This window comes from Sapajus apella, unplaced genomic scaffold (assembly GCF_009761245.1).
Source record: "Sapajus apella isolate SASKATOON/1434 unplaced genomic scaffold, GSC_monkey_1.0 scaffold48, whole genome shotgun sequence".
Taxonomy (NCBI): domain Eukaryota; kingdom Metazoa; phylum Chordata; class Mammalia; order Primates; family Cebidae; genus Sapajus; species Sapajus apella.
The window spans coordinates 18,125,379-18,144,493 of NW_022436988.1; the positions used below are offsets into that span (position 1 = coordinate 18,125,379).

The 19,115-nt window shown below is 44.8% G+C and overlaps 1 protein-coding gene across 1 annotated transcript in view; it reads left to right on the forward strand.

The window, feature by feature from the left end:
- Positions 1-2,246: 2,246 nt before the first annotated feature.
- ERN1 (endoplasmic reticulum to nucleus signaling 1) overlaps positions 2,247-19,115 on the forward strand; it is a 94,570-nt gene continuing 77,701 nt past the window's right edge. The window contains exon 1 of the mRNA XM_032241985.1: positions 2,247-2,443. Within this exon, the coding sequence (XP_032097876.1) occupies positions 2,381-2,443 (63 nt within the window). The 5' untranslated portion in view covers positions 2,247-2,380. The remainder of the gene's footprint in view (positions 2,444-19,115) is intronic.

Below are 19,115 nucleotides of genomic sequence, written 5' to 3' on the forward strand. Positions count from 1 at the left end.
GAGGCGGGTGGATCACGAGGTCAAGAGATCGAGACCATCCTGGCCAATATGGTGAAACCCTGTGTTTACTAGAGATACAAAAAATTAGCTGGGCATGGTGGCGTGTGCCTGTAATCCCAGCTACTCAGGAGGCTGAGGCAGGAGAATTGCCTGAACCCAGGAGACGGAGGTTGCGGTGAGCCGAGATCGCGCCATTGCACTCCAGCCTGGGTAACAAGAGCGAAACTCCGTCTCAAAAAAAAAAGAATGTGACATTTTTCAATCAAGCTTCTCTTGTAATGCAAGTATACAGGGTCTAACAGATGCTGTTGACAGCTGGCAAACTGGACAGGTAATCATTAAAGGGCTCCTCCCAAGCCAGGTGTTATGGGGCACACCTGTAGTCCCAGTTACTGGGGAGGATCTCTTCAGCCCAGGAGTTCAAGAGCAGCCTGTGCAACACGGTGAGACCTCATCTCTGAAAAGAAAAGATAAAAGTTCTAGAAATAAAGAGCTCCAGCCGGGCGCAGTGGCTCACGCCTGTAATCCCAGAACTTTGGGAGGCCAAGGCAGGTGGATCACGAGGTCAAGAGATCGATACCATCCTGGTTAACATGGTGAAACCCCGTCTCTACTAAAACTACAAAAAAAATTAGCTGGGCATGGTGGCGCGTGCCTGTAATCCCAGCTACTCAGGAGGCTGAGGCAGGAGAATTGCCAGAACCTAGGAGGCGGAGGTTGCGGTGAGCCGAGATCGCGCCATTGCACTCCAGCCTGGGTAACAAGAGTGAAACTCTGTCTCAAAAAAAAAAAAAAAAGAAAAGAAAAAAGAAAGAGCTCCTCCAAGTTTCAGGGTTGTAGGCTCCTCCCTGGATGCCTGGCTACACTGCTCAGAAATGCTGGGCCTCTCAGTACATCTCTCTGCCCAATCCCAAACCTCTGTTTGCATTTAGACATGCAGGCAACACTTTTCAAAATGTCTCTACTGTTTTCACAGTTGCCAAGATTCTTCCCACTCTTACAGAGGTGTGTTGGGGTCTCCAACATGTGGTAGGATTAGTCCCTTAATTGTAATCCAGGCTTATGGGGTTAGGAGTGGGAAGCTCTATTTGCAGGATTTGGGCTTGCTCTCATTTTTGTCTGTTTTAGTTGGCTAGGATGGACCACAATGCACATGGACTGGACATTTGGCCGGTCCCCCACTACTACTTTGTTGTTTTGTCTAGAGTTGCTTATTCTTCTCTTTCGAATTATCACAGATCTTAGGCTCTGAAACGAGTAAGTCAGGAAAAATTCGAGAATTTCATATCCCTGTTTTCTTTTTCTCCTAGGATAAGTTCGATACCTTTCCTTGGGCTCCAAATCTCAGTTTACTCTCTTTCCTTGCAAAAGACATGTCCTCCCTCTCCATGTTCCTCTCAGTGGAGGCCATTGCCAGTTACCAAACAGCGGCAGAGTTCTTTAATTAGTAGTCTACACCCTCACACAGACCCTGCAGGAGGCCTCAACCCACACACTCCCTCCAACGAATTGTGACCCAGGCTATCTCCAGCTTCACATCCACACGTGTCACGTCAACACATGTGACACAAGTGGCCGAAATGGTTGCCTCCTTATAATTTTTGGTGAGTGACTTGGCTGTGGTTCACTCCAAAGGGAACTGATGGCTGTTGGACATGACTTGAGGGGAATTCCTGAGGGCAAGGAAAAGGAAGAAGGGGGCCCTGGAGGAGACGAGGCACAGCTGGAGGACACTAGGGCTGTGAACCCTGCGACTGCCACGCGGGGCAGCTGCGCCGTGTTGGCTGCAAGTCCCCGGCAGCTGCTGAAACCCTTGCCCCGAAGGTCGCCTCAGTAAACCTCGCGGATGATTCCACTTTTGGGCACCCGGGACCGCCCGCATCCTGCCCTTTTCAAATCAATGAAGTCTGACCCCGCAGGTCCCTCGGCGGGGTTAATGGGACCGCCTGGTGGGGGCATTGCCAGTCTCTCCCAGCCACATATAAGCTTCGCGCCTCGATCACCCAGTAACCCAGACGCTAGACGCCAAGGCCTGGACCTTTACAGCCGCTGCGGCCTTCAGGAGCGAAGCCAGCCAGATGCCAGCACCGCCTTCGGCCCCGCCCCGAACCAGTCCCTCCCACATCCCCGCCCCGGACACGCCCTCCTCTCGACCCCGGACACGCCCCCATATTGGCCCCGCCTCTTTCCCGCCCCCAACCCCGCCCCGACCGGAAGAAGCGGTGGCGCCCGGCGCTTATAGGGCCGGGAATGGGGGTGCCGCCGCCGCCTAGTCAGCTCTGCGTCCGCTGAGGCTCGGTCAACCACCGCGCTGTCGTCGCGGCGCCCCCGCCCCGTCCTCCGTCCGTACCGCCCCCGGAGCCAGGGCCGAGTCCCCGCCATGCCGGTCCGGCGGCGGCGGCTGCTGCTGCTGCTGCTGACACTGCTGCTGCCCAGCCTCGGGGTAAGTGACCGGGGAGCGTGGGGTGGAGGACAGCTCGCGCCGGCCGGGTCGGGGCCGGGGCAGCGACGCGCCGGCCGCCGGGGCTGGAGTCCGAGCCGGGAACGCGGTGGTGGCCAGAGGCCCCGTGCGCCCCGCCGGGGGAGGCTCGGGCCGGGCGTAGGAGGAGGCACCGGGCCGGGAGCGCTTCCCTGACTGGAGTCGCGGCCCCACCGACGCGTCCGCCGCCCGAGGAGCCTCCCGGGCCAGCGCGGCTGTCACGGGCAGTGGCTCCCGGGACCCCGCGGGCTCCGGCGCAACTTTGTGTCGCCCTGGACGGCACCTGGGAGTCCCGGAAGTCCCCGGCCTGGGGAGGCCGTCCACCTGCGGGGGACCCTCCTCCTCGAGGGTGGGCGCCGGCGCTGCCTGGCTGGGGCCGCCGGAGGAGCGGAAAGGGCGCTGGGATCCAGGGAGGGGTCTGTCCTGCGCTGCGAATCCTTGTTGGAACTTTTTAAAAATTAGAAAACTTTGGGGAACGTATGCAACAGGGGGTAAGGACTCTCACCCGAGGGCTGGCTTCTGCCACTTGCCCTGCTGGTTTCTTGGTATTGGGAGACTGTAGGCTTTTTTCTGTGCACCGAGACTTCCTTGAGCAAGTGGAGCCGTGGGAATTGCACTGTTGCAAGATCACGCATGGGTTCGAGGTGAGGCCGCTTCACAGTCTCAAATGAAAGACTGTCTCCTTGTGGGAGAGCACCTGGGGCCGTCAGAAATGTCTTTTCATCTTTTTCAGGAGGAGATGAATGATAGGGCCTGGTTTACGCTCATTTAACTATTTATGACCTTCACTCAACTGTGTATTTGAGGAGGACATTTTGTGGGAGACTTGGCTTTTTTTTTTCCTTCTGGTTGGAAGAACCTAAATTAGCGAGCGTTTTTACAAAATGTATTGTTCAGGATGTGGGCATGGCAAACTTGTCAGTGTTCTGTTTAATGACCTCTTTAAAGGTACTGTGTACTCTTTAATAGGGATATCATGTACCAAGTGCCCCAGTAGAGCATTGACATGTGTGTGCCTGCGTGCCAGCCACCGCGTGAACACTTTGGAGGTTTTGGATTTTAGGTAAATAACCGTCTGTACTCTTGGAGTAACAAGAATTTGGAAGCAGACGAAGTAAATAAATAAGGTCGCCTTTTTCAAATTCAGTTTTTATTTTTAATAAAGGAACATTTGTAGACACTTGATTTATAATAGAACTTGTGGAAGTTTTTCTTTCAAATAAAAACCCCACTTTTACAACTAAGGTCAGGTTTTGAACTTGAGCACCTCACCTTGGATTGGTTAACTACTGCCTGGCATCTATTCATAAGTGAGGGTATAAGTAGAATGACCAAATGTTTGACATGGAATTCGATCATTTCATATCATCCAGGGATAGGTGTTTCCTTTGCCACATATTTCCTTTTGCTACTTTTTCATTGGATTCTAGTGTTTGATTATTGAATAACTTAGGCTAAAGAGCCAAAAAACAATGATTTAGCTTTAGTTGAAACTATATAGTTTCAGTTCGTGTAAATATTTCCAATTTGTATTTAGAAATCCAAACTTCTCAGAGTTAAGGGTAAAATAGTCTAGACCCTTATCAAAAGGTTATAGTTTAGTGTAACTACTATTTAGGTGAAAGGTCAGGCCAGGCACTGTGGCTCACGACTGTAATCCTAGCACTTTGGGAGTCTGAGGCGGGTCGATCACTTGAGGTCAGGAGTTCGACACCAGCCTGGCCAAAGTGGTGAAACCTGGTCTCTACTAAAAAAAAAAAAAAAAAAAAAACAGTAGCCGGACTTGTTAGCATAGGCCTGTAATCCCGGCTACTGGGGAGGCTGAGGCAGGAGAATCACCTGAACCCTGGAGGTGGAGGTTGCAGTGAGCAGAGATGGAGCTTCTGCGCTCCAGCCTGGGTGACAGAGAGAGCGAGACTCCATCTCAAAAAAAAAAAGAAAGGAAGGTCAGAATTTCACTCCTAGAATTTTCTCCTAATAGTTTTCACCCCCAAACCTAGTAAGAATTATTATTTTTAAATTGTAAATGAAACTCATAGCAAAGTTTCATTTAAAACCAGGCAACAGTGATGTTGTGCAGAATGCAATGGGTATAAAATCAGACAAATCTGAGTTCTAACTGGTCACTTGCTAGCTGTGCCTTAGGCATGTTATTTTACTTTTTTTTTTTTGAGATGGAGTTTCTTTGCTCTTATTGCCCAGGCTGAAGTGTAGTGGTGCAGTCTTGGCTCACTGCAACCTCTACCTCCTGGGGTCAAGTGATTCTCCTGCCTTGGCCTCCTGAGTAGCTGGGATGACAGGCGCCCGCCACCACACCTGGCTAATTTTTGTGTTTTTATTTTAAATTAATTTTATTTATTTATTTTTTAGAAACGGGGTTTCTCCACGTAGGTCAAGCTGGCCTCGAACTCCCGACCTCAGGTGATCCTCCCACCTCAGCCTCCCAAAGTGCTGGGATTACAGGTGTGAGCCACCTTGCCTGTCCTAATTTTTGTATTTTTAGTAGAGACGGGTTTCACCATGTTGGCCAGGCTGGTATCAAACTCCTGACCTCAGGTAATTTGGAGGCCCTGTGTCGGCCTTCCAAAGTGCTGGGATCATAGGGGTGAGCCACTGTACCCAGCTGTTATTTTACTTCTTATTTATTATCTATTAATAGATAATAAATGTAAATTCTCTTTACCCTCCAAAGATGCTTTTTACTCTAAGTCATCATGTTTTGAATGTTATACTATGCTTCTGCAAGAAATAGCTTTTGATAATATTTCTTTTTGATTGATGGAGTAACTATTGCATTGGAGGCAATACTGTGATTTTCTTTCAGTGTTTGTCTTACGGAACCAGACATTGACTCATTATGAGTTGAGACTTTAGGCTACCAGATCCAAAACGCAGTAACATTGGTATTATTAAGCACTTGAGGCTGTCTTTTGTTAATCCAGAATGTGCTTATTTAGTCCGTGAGTTTCTCCTTTCTTCCTAGACCTCTATCTTGCTCAGAGAGTTGGTTAATGTTACATCATCACTGTCAGCAGTCCTCATTCTAGGGTGTTTAGGTGTCACATCTCTCAATTATCAAAGAAATCAGTACAATGTGAGGCAAAGTACCTTTTTTTTTAAAGCTATAATATATCAAATTTCTTTTAGCCAATATTTTGGTTTTAGAGGGAGGTTTTTAAAAAGTCAGAGAACTGAGGATCATAGGTGTACAGAACACTGTAATCTGATAGATGAGTCTTAACTAGAAATGTCTTTGCTTATCATTTATTCTGACGGTGATCACTTGCATTAATTATCCTAATAGGCGATATCAAGCTGTTTATACTGAGGCCATAAGTAGAATGTTTCATTGAGTCTGTTATCAGGGCTGCCGATCATGAAATTAAACTGTAGTTGTGCACATGTGTATTGTTTCATTAACTTGCCTGCCTACTCAGCCTTCTGCAGTAATGTAGCAAAGAGAGTTCAACAATAGACCATATTTCTGAACATAAATCCAGTGAGTTGCTTAAAATTTTCTTAATGTCTGGATGGAATAGTACCACTTGCATGGGTCTGAGCATTTCATTGTTTGCCTGCCCCAGATTTGGGTGCCATTTTTCAGTTGAAAGAATCCTTGGATAACTGTTTCACTTTCATAGGAAACCTCTTTGGTTTCGGGATCCAAAGTAATATGTAGGTTCAATATTGTGTAGGTTTTATAATCAAATGTTCTCCCAAAAGAGATGTATGGGGAAGAAAAGCCTAATGTATCATCTTAATGGATTCAGTTTTTATTATGCACAAATAACTCTGGGCTTGTAACCTAGGAATATGATTAGAGTGTGATGCTGGCTTAAAAAATAGGACTGGTGAATCATAGTTTGTGAATTATAAACATACTGGTTGGAAATATTTCCCAGAAACTGTTTTTTTTTTCTCCTATCTTTACCTGTATCGCATGTTTGGTTTCAAACTTCCCTGCGTTAGAGCAACACAACTGGTTTTTGACAGTCTCTATATCACTTCTGATTATCTTATGATCCTTGCTCATGTACAAACATACAGCAAATACAACAGTATAAAAATACAATGTTCTCTATTTTTTTTTTCACTTTTTTCACTGCAGAATGTCTCCTATAACCCAATAGGAAATGTTCTGAGTACACTATTACATTTGTTGCTTTAGTAGCACCTTAGTAAACCATCGTCCATGCAAAAAACATTGAAATTCTTGGCTGGGTGCGGTGGCTTACACCTGTAATCCCAGCACTTTAGGAGGCCAAGGTGGGCAGATCACTTGAGGTCAGGTACTTGAGACCAGCCTGGCTAACATGGCAAAGCCCCATCTCTACTAAAAATACAAAAATTAGCCAGGTACAGTGGCATGAGCCTGTAATCCCCGCTACTCAGGAGGCTGAGGCAGGAGAATCACTTGAACCTGGGAGGTGGAGGTTGCAGTGAGCCAAGATCACACCACTGCACTGCAACCTGGGCAACAGAACGAGACTCCATCTCAAAAAAACCACAAAAAAACAAAACACATTGAGCTTCTGTGCCCAGCCTTTGGTCGGGGACTAGGGTTATAAATGATCAGGGTTGATGTAGCAATAAGCCGTGCTTTGCCTGCCAGTCACCTTGCTGAGGCCATTGGGATTATAAGGAAAGGCGTATTTCCATTTTTTCAATTAATTTGTGTGTTTAGTACTTTCTGTATGATGACAGGGGAAGATATTTTTTGAGGGATTACCTCAAAGTAATCATATTCATTGTAGAAAAGTTAGAAAAGATAGATAAGCCTAAATTAAAAAAACAAAAAACAAGCCTTCTATTATCTTATTTTCCAAACATTACCTCTATGAACATTTTAAACAATTTTATTGAGATATATTTCACCTAGCATCACAATTCACCCATTTAAGGTGTTCGATTCAGTAGGTTTTAGTATAGTCACAGAATTCTGCAGTCATCACCACAGTCCATTTTAGAATACTTTCATCATCCCAGAAAGAAACTTCATACCTATTAGCTGTTACTCACCATTTCCCCCCAAACTTCCTAGACCTTGGCAACCACAAATCTACTTTCTGTCTCTATAAAATCTGCCTATTCTGGACATCTTATATAAATGGAATCATACATCATATGGTCTTTTGTAACTGGCTTCTTTTTTTTTTTTTTTTTTTTCTGAGACGGAGTTTCACTCTTGTTACCCAGGCTGGAGTGCAATGGCACGATCTCGGCTCACCGCAACCTCCGCCTCCTGGGTTCAGGCAATTCTCCTGCCTCAGCCTCCTGAGTAGCTGGGATTACAGGCACACGCCACCATGCCCAGCTGATTTTTTGTATTTTTAGTAGAGACGGGGTTTCACCATGTTGACCAGGATGGTCTCGATCTCTTGACCTCGTGATCCACCCGCTTCGGCCTCCCACGGTGCTGGGATTAAAGGCTTGAGCCACCGCGCCCGGCCGTAACTGGCTTCTTTAGCTTCGCATCATGTTCCTAAGGTTCATCCATGTTGTATAATAGCATGTGTCAGTACTTTGCTCCATTTTCTTGCTGAATAATCCATTATATGAATATATCACATTCTATTTATCCGTTGATTAGTCCATTTTCATGCTGCTGTTAAAGACATACCCAAGACTGACCAATTTACAAAAGAAATAGGTTAAATGGACTTAAAGTTCCACGTGGCTGGGAGGCCTCACAATCATGACAGCAGGCAAGGAGGAGCAAGTCACATCTTACTTACATGGATAGCAGTAGGCAAAGAGAGCCTGTGCAGGGAGCCTCCCATTTTTAAAACCATCAGATCTCGTGAGACTTATTCACTATCATGAGAACAGCACAGGAAAGACCCACCCCCATGATTCAGTTATCTCCCACTGTGTCTTCCACAACACATGGCAATTATGGGAGCTACAAGATGAGATTTGGGTGGGGACACAGGGACAAACTGTATCATCCATCCTTTGAGGGACGTTTGGATTGTTTCTGCTTTGGGGCTATTAATAATTCTGCTATGAACATTTATATACAAATTTTTGAATCAACATTTATTTTCACTCTTCTTGAGCATATATCTAGAAATGAGATTTCTCGGTTATATGGTAACTGTTTAACCTTTCAAGGAACTGCCTGTTTTTCAAGGCAGCTGCACCATTTTATATTTCTACCTGCAATGTTGGAGGGTTACAGTGTCTCTATACCTTCACCAATACTTGTTATTATTTATCTTTTTAACTTTAGCCATCCTGGTGGATGTGGTAACTCATACTTTTGATTTGCATTTCTCTAATGACTAATCTACCGATATCTTGACATATATTCTTCCATATGCTTTTTATCGGTGCATATGTGTAAAGATAATATTTTTCTTCCCTACACTGGAACATAGAGATCTATGTCAATAAACTTAATTCTGCAACATTATTCTTATTGGCTGCATAGTATTCCTCTGAATGGAGTGGATGTGCCATAATTTGCCCACTCAAGTATTTAGTTATGGAGGCTGTTTTTATTTTATTTTTTTAAGTTTTTTTCACTACACAGATATGTTTTTCTTCTTTCTTTTTTAAGAGACAGGGTCTTGCTATGTTGCTCGGGCTGGAGTGCAGTGGCTGTTCACAGGTGCGATCCCACTACTGATCAGCATGGGAGTTTTGACCTGCTCCGTTTCCGACCTGGGCCAGTTCACCCCTCCTTAGGCAACCTGGTGGTCCACCGCTCCCAGGAGGTCACCATATTGATGCTGAACTTAGTGCGGACACCCAATCGGCATAGCACACTGCAGCCCAGAACTCCTGGGCTCAAGTGATCCTCCCACCTCAGCCTCCTGAGTAGCTGGGACTACAGGCACGTGCCACCATGCCCAGCTGTTTTTATTTTCATTAGTATAAATAATATAATTAACTTTCTTGTTGCTAAACTCTTGAATGAGTCTGAACTGCTTAGTTATTTCCTTGGGATAGATTCCTAGAATTGAAATTTGCTGATTGTATGTATTCTTTTACGGCCCTCTCCCCCAGCCTCTAAGCAATGTTGAATCTTTTAAAAAACACAGAACCAACCTTAAATTGTTTTTATGATAATCGCTTTAAAGTATGCCATTTTCTTTTCTTTCTTTTTTTTTTGAGATGGAGTCTTGCTCTGTCTCCCAGGTTGAAGTGCCATGGTGTGATCTCAGCTCACTGCAACCTGCGCCTCCCGGGTTCAAGCGGTTCTTCTGCCTCAGCCTCCCGAGTAGCTGTATGCCTCTGTATAGGCACACGCCACCATGCCCAGCTAATTTTTGTATTTTTAGTAGAGACGGGATTTCACTATATTGGTTAGGCTGGTCTTGAACTCCTGATCTTGTGATCTGCCTGCCTCAGCCTCCCAAAGTGCTGGGATTACAGGCATGAGCCACTGCGCCTGGCCTGCCATTTTCTTACATCAGTGGCCACTTTCTTTTAGCAGTGTGGACTTTAAGTTGGATGAAAATAGAATGTTTACATTTTGTTTGTTTGTTTATTTGAAATGGAGTCCCACTCTGTCACCCAGGCTGGAGTGCAATGGCCCGATCTCGGCTCACTGCAACCCCTGACTCCTGGGTTCAAGTGATTCTCTTGAATCAGCCTCCTGGAGTAGCTAGGATTACAGGCAACTGCTACAATGCCCAGCTAATTTTGTTGTATTTTTAGTAGAGACGTGGTTTCTCCATGTTGGCCAGGCTGGTCTCGAACTCCTGACTTCAGGTAATCTGCCCGCCTTGGCCTCCCAAAGTGCTGGGATTACAGGCGTGAGCCACCGTGGCCCGGCTGATTTTGTTTATATTTTGAAGATGTAAATAAACCAGGGCAGTCTCTGGATGACACCTTTTGTATGTAAAAGCTATTAAGAAAATGTTTTATTTGGATTTGTTAAATAACTCATTTACAGGGTCTTTTGGTTTGCAGTAGTTCCAGATCAACTTTCTAGGAGAAGTGGCTCCCATGAGCATCCTCAGATACCTTGGGATAATTCCCTGGTTTTGAGGGTGGCCTGCCTCCTACAGATAAGATTCTTTGTATGGTCAGCTGTGAGCCATTTAAAATTTTGCCTCAAGACTGTTCATAAATCAAGAGTTGGTACATTGATTGTACCTATTGGAGGCTGCAGTTCTTAAAACATGTGGCTGTTTTTCTTAGGAACATTAAGGTACCACTTGATGATAAAGTAATAGCTTTTGCTGGGATTATCTACTTGGAAAAGAAAAGGAACAAAAAAGAAAAAAGAAAATGTAATATCTGCAGCTTTTTTTTTTTTTTTTTTTTTTTTTTTTTCCTACATATACTTGAATTTTATTCTTCCAAAAAAATATATATCCCTTTCAAAATAATCACCCTTTGGCATCAGTTTACATGTTATTAAAATCAGTCTTTAAAAAAAAATTCCAGTTAAATTTAATAACTTATCTAACCCATTTAATAATTCAACTTTAAAACAAAAGGGAACCTTTAAAAACGAATATTTACTCTTAAGTCAATTATCCTTATACAAGTTAAAACAGTCCCCAATTCCTTCCAGTCTTTGCTTAATAGGACTTTTACATGAATCACACTGTACTTTTGATCAAAATTGTGATTACTCAATTTGATCACACAATTTATTGAGAACACTTGGATTTGATTTTCAGCTGTTTATTAAAATGAAATCCATCCTAAAGTGAGCAGGATTTTTACCATTTAGGGTATTCAAAAGTATATCCTTTGAAGGGAATTTCCAAAGAATTACAGAAGTATTTTGAGCTAGAGAAGCATGTCTGAATAGATGTGTAGCCTCCCAAGATAACTGGAATCATAGTGCATTAGACTGCTTGAGGGTTCTTGGCCATGTAGTCAAATGAGTCGAAATTTTTCCCCCTTCAGCTGCATATAAGAAATATGATGCACATCCCTCAGTGACAATATAAACACATCAGGCTGGGCGCGGTGGCTCAAGCCTGTAATCCCAGCACTTTGGGAGGCCCAGGCGGGTGGATCACGAGATCAAGAGATCGGGACCATCCTGGTCAACATGGTGAAACCCCATCTCTACTAAAAATACAAAAACATTAGCTGGGCATGGTGGCATGTGCCTGTAATCCCAGCTACTGAGGAGGTTGAGGCAGGAGAATTGCCTGAACCCAGGAGGCGGAGGTTGCGGTGAGCCGAGATCGTGCCATTGCACTCCAGCCGGGGTAACGAGAGTGAAACACTGTCTCAAAAAAAAAAAAAACACATCAGAACCTAAGAGGTTGGTGTTTGGGGCACCCTCTCTCAGGCATTAGCCTCCTCTCCAAAGTTGAAGAAAATTACTACAGTACCCTGCTCTGTCTTCCAGAGCAGACAGATGGGAAAAGCCAAGCCCAGCGAGGGCTGGTGTCCAAGGTCATGTGTGAGTGGCAGAACCAAACCTTAAACCTGATCCTCCTCCCTCCCTTTGAAGAGCAGCTCCTGCAGTGCTTGTGTTCTGGTGCATATGTTAGGATAAACCAGTCTGGCTACCTTCAGTCATACCCTGAGGAGCTGAGCAAGCTATGTAGCCATGAGAGAAGGATCTAGAGGTCTAGGCCAGTAGGCTTTCTTGTAAGCTTCAGGAAAATACCCAGGTAATGCTCTTTTTCCTCCATCAAGAATCACGGCCTCCTACCATTTGTTGCAGTTGTGCGAGCCATTTTGAGATGGGAATGCTGCCTTCACCTGAGAGTCTCCATCAGGAAGATTGACCATTTTCAACTATAGAGTCAAATCCAGCAATCATGGAGAGAGTAGGGATTAAGAGCCTACTAGGTTGGGCACGGTGGCTCACGCCTGTAATCCCAGCACTTTGGGAGGCCAAGATGGGAGGATCACAAGGTCAGGAGTTCAAGACCAGTCTGGCCAACATGGTGAAACCCCATCTCTACAAAGATACAAAAATAAGCTGGGCATGGTGACAGGCACCTGTAATCCCAGCTACTCCTGAGGCTGAAGCAGAAGAATTACTTGAATCCGGGAGGCGGAGGTTGCAGTGGGCTGAGATCATGCTGTTGCACTCCAACCCTGGGTAACACAGCAAGACTCCATCTCAAAAAAAAAAAAATCGTGCGAAGCCTAATACACAGTTTTAGCTCATTTCTTTGCTCGAGATCTAATAATATCCAAGCAGGTGCATGTTTTCAGTAACATCTCATCTAGTCATATGTCTGAAAGAACAAAACTGAAAGCTCTTTCCTTGGAGGCCTTTAACCAAAGCCACTCTTCACTAGCTCAGTCACAGCCTTCACCAAGAAATCGGGAAAAGATAGAACTCTCATTATTACCGTGTTGGTTCTGAGTGTTTGCCTTTGCAGAGTTCCCACCTGCTAAGTAGTTCTGGCACCAGGGAGCATATCTGTGATGAGAGAGAGAGTGGCCGTGACTCTGGCTCTTAAACCACAGTGGAGGGATCCAAGTTAGCTTAGGTAGCTCTCAGAAGAGACAAATGAGGGAAGGAAGGAGTGAGGGGGCCAGGAAGATGCCCCTGGGGGTGTGTCTCACTTCCCTGGCTGGTTCATCCTAGAAGGCAGTGACCCTGGCTTGCTGATCATTGCATCCTCTGTAGCATTAACATGGTATGCTGGTTATACCCACTGTAGTGGGCACTCAGCAGATATTTATTGAAGTCCTCTTTGTGACTCAGTAAGACCAATAAAATGAGGGGCTGTTTTATCATTAAGGAAGTGGGTTGTGGATGGGGGGGGTGGTGGGAGGTTGCTTCAGCTGTATTATATATCTCTTTAATGGGATCACACCAGTTGTGTGTCTTTCTACGGAATTAGAGGAGCTTTCAGGATATATGCTTGGGTGCGTGTGACCCATAGTGTGTGGTATCCTTTTGGTGGGCCCCTCTTATCAGCAATAGATTAATTTTTCTATTGCCAAACCCCATGAGATAAATGGTTTGTGATTATTCCATGTCAGTTTCATTTTTCACTCAGCATGATGCTTCAACTATTAAAAAAATGAACCTTGGCCCAGAGTTGTCCTCTCATATATTAAACATGACTTCTTTTGTTAGTAGACTAATTTATAATTATAATTCAAAACCATCCTATTCTCCAGTGGATTATTTCCCCCCTGTATTTCAGATGAGGAAATAATTGTTTGTCTGGGCTGCAGGAGTGTCTGTCATGGAAACCGAATTTTTCTGTACATTCGCTGAACAAACAGTGCTGTCATATCCCTAGAACCTGACATCTCCAGTTGAGTCAGAGGAGTTTGTTGACCAAGGTAAATCAGATCTCTCTTCTCTTAAAGCAAATGGCCCATGACTCCTGAGGAGCCGCTAGGAGTGAGAGAGAAACCTGTACAGGGGGCCACAGCTGTGGCTAGGAATGTGGTACTTGAGGCAGTGCTTCCTGGCCATGACTCAGTCACCTGGGGAACTTTTTAAAAACCCTGTGCTGAGGCCCCATCCTAGGTGAATGAAACTGGAATCTCTGGGAGTCGGGACCAGCATCTTTTCTTTTTTTTTTTTTTTTTTTTTTTTTTTTACGGGGTTTTACTCATTTTTCCCAGGCTGGAGTGGAAAGGCGCGGTCTCGGCTCACCGCAACCTCCGCCTCCTGGGTTCAGGCAATTCTCCTGCCTCAGCCTCCTGAGTAACTGGGATTACAGGCACGCACCACCATGCCCAGCTACTTTTTTGTATTTTTAGTAGAGACGGGGTTTCACCATGTTGACCAGGATGGTCTCGATCTCTTGACCTCGAGATCCACCCGCCTTGGCCTCCCAAAGTGCATCTTTTCTTTTTTAAAAAAAAAAGAAGTTTAAGGCCGCTGGATGCAGTGGCTCATGCCTGTAATCCCAACACTTTGGGAGGCCAAGGTGGGTGGATCACGAGGTCAAGAGATTGAGACCATCCTGGCCAACATGGTGAAACCCTGTCTCTACTAAAAATACAAAAATTAGCTGGGCGTGGTGGCACATGCCTGTAATCCCAGCTACTCAGGCTAAGTCAGGATAATGGCTTGAACCTGGGAGGTGGAGGTTACAGCAAGTTGAGATCGTGCTACTGCACTCCAGCCTGGTGACAGAGTGGGACTCCATCTCAAAAAAAAAAAAGTTTAAGGCCAGTTGCAGTGGCTCACACCTGTAATCCAGCACTTTGGGAGGCCAAGACAGGAGGATCACTTGAAGTCAGGAGTTTGAGACCAGACTGGGCAACAATGAGAGACCCCATCTTTACCAAACAAACAAATGATGTTTAAGGCCCAAGTGACTCTGATGTGCAGCCAGGATGAGGCCTTCAAGTAATTTTTGTACCTGAATCCTGGAAAGAAATGCATCTCCACATGCCCAGTAATGTTACAGAACACGGGACCAGACTAGAGACCGAATTTGGCTCATTTTACAGAGAGGATGGGATTGATAGAGTTTGTTAGTTAGAGTTAGAACTAGAAATAAAGAACCCAGTATTATGTTTTCTCTGCTATACTATATCATTCAACTTCTAGAGAGCAGGTAATTCAAGACTAATGGATTTTTTTTCTTCGAGTACAAACTGTTGAAATTGCTTTTATCAGCTTTAACTAACAGGCCTTATATTAAAACATATTTAGTTACTAAATTGTAAGGTGTTTAAATGTTTCTTTAAAGTTACCCAACTTATGCTTCTTTATTCATTTGTTTATTGCCTTTTCCATATATTAAGAAGCTTAAGAAATCAAAACAATACTGTTTTTGAGGTTCCTTCACAGTACCCTGATGGGTAAAATCATCTTCATGGTTTTAAAAGAGCTTTCTATAACAAGAGTGAAATAGCCGGTAGGAGTGAGGAGAAGGGCTTTGTAGAAGGAGTGAGTTAGTTAAAGCACAAGAAGACACTTGTGAGCAAACAGGAACTTTCCTATCAGGGTGGGAACGTATGTTTTGGAAGCAAATGGTGGGAGGGTACAGGCTGTGACACTCCCTTCCTCTCTTCATGTGAGAGCTGGCTATTAGCCTCATTGCCTGAGTCGGGCAGCATTCCCTCGAAGGGTTTTTATAGCAGGTGCCAAGTTGACAAGCCCAACTGTGGAACACAGGAGAGGACCAGTCAGCTGTCTCACCTCCTGAATCCATCTCAGTTGTTACTTGGAGGATCCTTAATAGCTGGTTTAGAAACAAGAGGATGCTCACTTCGAAGCATCACATTGAGTGGGCTGGACCAAATCCAAAGCTCTGCTGGAACCAGGTTGACAAATGTCAGTAGAATTGGGAGCCCACTCTTTGAAGACAACCTCGGAGTGGGGCTTGGCACCTGGCCTGAAAGAGCTGTGTAGACTCCAGCACCAGGGCTGTTTCCTGATTTACCTTAATGCTTAAAGGAAATCCCAAGTGGCAGGCCAGTTCTGCACTCCTTGAGCGCAGATGGGCATAGTTTTATCATTTTAACTGTCTTAAAATGTAATTATAGGCTCAGTATCTTGTTTCTATATGTGTTTTTGCCACATGTGATGAAATTGTATGTATTCTTTCAGCAAGTGAGAGTCAGGAGGTTCTGTACTAGCTAGCTGTGTGGCTTTGGGCAAATGAGTTATTTCCCCCTCTGCTTCCTAATCTGTAAAACAAAGCAATGGAACTAGAAAATCTCTTTGGTGGGCCTGTTTCCAAATGTCTTCTCAAATTAGGATCACCATTTAGGTGAAAGTGACTAGTCCCCTACCTGTCTCTTTTTCTGGTGCAGCCTCATACTTTCACCTGGGGAGGATAGAAGATGAGAGGGCTGTTTTGCTTTGAGGCTCCCAGCTTCCTAGCTCTTGAATGTAGTGAATTTCATCTGTTTATCTGTTCATTTTTTTTTACCACCTTTTTGAGTACATATTTTATGCCAAGCACTGTTTGAGATGCTTAGGACACATGAACAAAGCAAAGACGCCTGCCCTCATGTAACTCCTACCTAGTTGGTTGGGATGGACAATAGCGTGGTAAATACATTATATAGAATGGACAAGGTGATAAAATTCTTCAGGGGCTATAGGGGAGAAACATAGAGCAGAGCAAGGGAGATGGAGGCTTTGTAAGTTGCCACACGCCATGGTGTGGTTTCATCGGATATTGGTCATTTGTCCTGTATAGGGTGTAGGGCCTTCCCTGACCATTGTACACTCCTAGACTAGATCCCTTCCTGTACTCTGAATGGCACCACCTCACTTACTGTTGGGGTTAATGTACAGGTTGGTACTTCCGTTTGTTTCTTTCTCTCTTTTTTTTTTTTTTTTTTTTGAGACAGTTTTGCTGTGGTTGCCCAGGCTGGAGTACAATGACATGATCTTGGCCCACTGAAATCTCTGCCTTCTGGGTTCAATTGACTCTCCTGCCTCATCCTCCCAAGTAGCTGGGATTACAGGCATGCACCACCACGCCTGGCTAATTTTGCATTTTTAGTATGGACAGGTTTCTCCATGTTGGTCAGGCTGGTCTTGAACTCCCGACCTCAGGTGATCTGCCCTCCTCAGCCTCCCAAAGTGTTGGGATTACAAGCGTGAGCCACCGTGCCCAGCTTCCTGTTTGTTTGTTGTCTATCTTCTGGAGGACTGGTGTTGACAGTCCTCAGGTATGTCTGAAAATCCTGAGCAAATATGAGGGACTAAGTGTGAATATTGTTGATTTTTATTTACTTTCTTTTTCTTTGTTTTGAGATAGGGTCTCGCTCTGTCACTTCTGCCTCCCGGGTCAGGCGATTTTCGTGCTTCAGCCTCCCGAGTATCTGGGATTACAGCCATGTGCCAACATGCCCAGCTAATTTTTATATTTTTAATAGAGATGGGGTTTTGCCTTTAATAGAGACGGGAGGCCAGGTGGGTCTCAAACTCCTGGCCTCCAGTGATCCTCCCACTTTGGCCACCCAAAGTGCTGGGATTACAGGCATGAGCTACCATGCCTGGCCACATTGTTGATTTTTAAGGATAATGTGATAAGACATTAAATCCTGTCAGGGAAACCTCATAAAGCCCCCACAGAGGGGTCAGAACCAGCCATTCTTTGATTTTTGTGATGGCTCTGCTCTCAAATACACAAATGGGTATGTGTGGGGGTGTTTGTGTATTTTTTTTTACATTCGATAAGATTAATTTGTTTTTTCCACTGTAGAAGTATTTGTAACATCTCCAGATTAATTCAAATGCTGTAAGAAAGTTGTAAGAACAAATTTGGGAAATCTCTGACCTTTAAAGGTACTACCTCGTTATGAGCAATCCAGTGACCTTATCCTAGAATTCTGATAGAGTTCATTTTCCACTTGCCATGAGCTGGTTTTACAAAGAAGAAAACGGTTTCCTTTACATGTAGAGATTAAGAACAAGTTTATCTGTAGTTTTGGTGTTCAACTAACTGGGAACCAAGCCACAGTTGCTTGTAAAACTGACCCTAAGTCATCTTGATCTTGATGGTTCAGTGCTTGGAAATCTCTGGGGCTTTCAGTGCCTGGTAAAAGTTCAGTCATTTATCTGATTTGTGGTTGAGAGAAGAAAAGGCATCACCCTTTCAGTTTAGGAGATGGTTGGTTTTAGAGTCTATAGTAGGTATGTGTGCCTGGGAGTCAGCTACCTGGTCCCACATAACATTAGTTGATTTTCGTGGTGTTTCTTTTCCTGACCCTGAACCTTAAAGTGAGTTAGATTATTACTAATTTCTAATGTTGCAATATTTTGAGATAAGTAGAGACACTTAGATGTCGCAAGACCAGGATTGGAAATGACTATGTTCAAAGGCATCAGGACTTCTAAACTCTCAAATTCTTATGTGGATTTTGGGCATGTTTTGATTGGTTGGGGCTAGAAGAAGCTACAGCAAAGCCTGAGGAGAGATGAGGGTCTGGTAAGTCATCAGTCGGCATGCTTCAGAGCTGCAGCCACCATCCAACTCAGGCTTCTCACTTTATAGAATTGGAAACCCATGCCTGGAGAAATCTAATGACTTGCCCAGAGCTCAAACCAGAACATGCATCTCTGTGCCCGCCTCATCTTCTGTCAGCTTCATTCACCCCAAAAGCATCTATATGTTCCAGACTCATGAGGATACCTGAGGAACTTTTTTTTTTTTAATTGGAGTTTTGAGAGGATAAAACAACAGGTTTTAGAGCTGTATGGACACAGGCTAGGCCAAGGAGTGAGAAGACAGCTGAGCAGGGTATATGGGCTCAGAATCTTGGAACTGCTCTGGGTAGGACCTGGGGAGGCTGCCAAGTCAGCTTTCGGGAAGCAAGGGAATGGAGCTTGCTGTCTTTTCCCTGAATTACATGGTTCCTCTGCTAGACGGTAAACTCCTTGAAGGCAGGAGTTTTATAGGCCTTGGGGCAGCATTGCCTTGTGCCTAATAGGATCCTTCTCTCTGTATACATGTAGGATGAGAGTCCAGCCTAGGGGCGGGGTTGGAGTAAGTGAACTAGCACACAGGAGTTGAAATAGAAGAGTCAGCCAACAGGAAGAAGTATGAGGCAGGGAGTGCCTGGAAGAGATTGGCAAATCCTGTAGTCCTTGCCAAGCTGCTTGAGTAATGTGAGACCGAGCCAATGGCTTACCTTGTCCTGTAAGCTTAGTATCCCCAAGATTTCTGCCTCTTGTGAAAATAGCCCTGGCACTGTACCTGACTGCAGCTACTGTGGAGATGGGGCGCCTGGAAGATTAAAAAGACGGAAGGTTGCAGGTTTA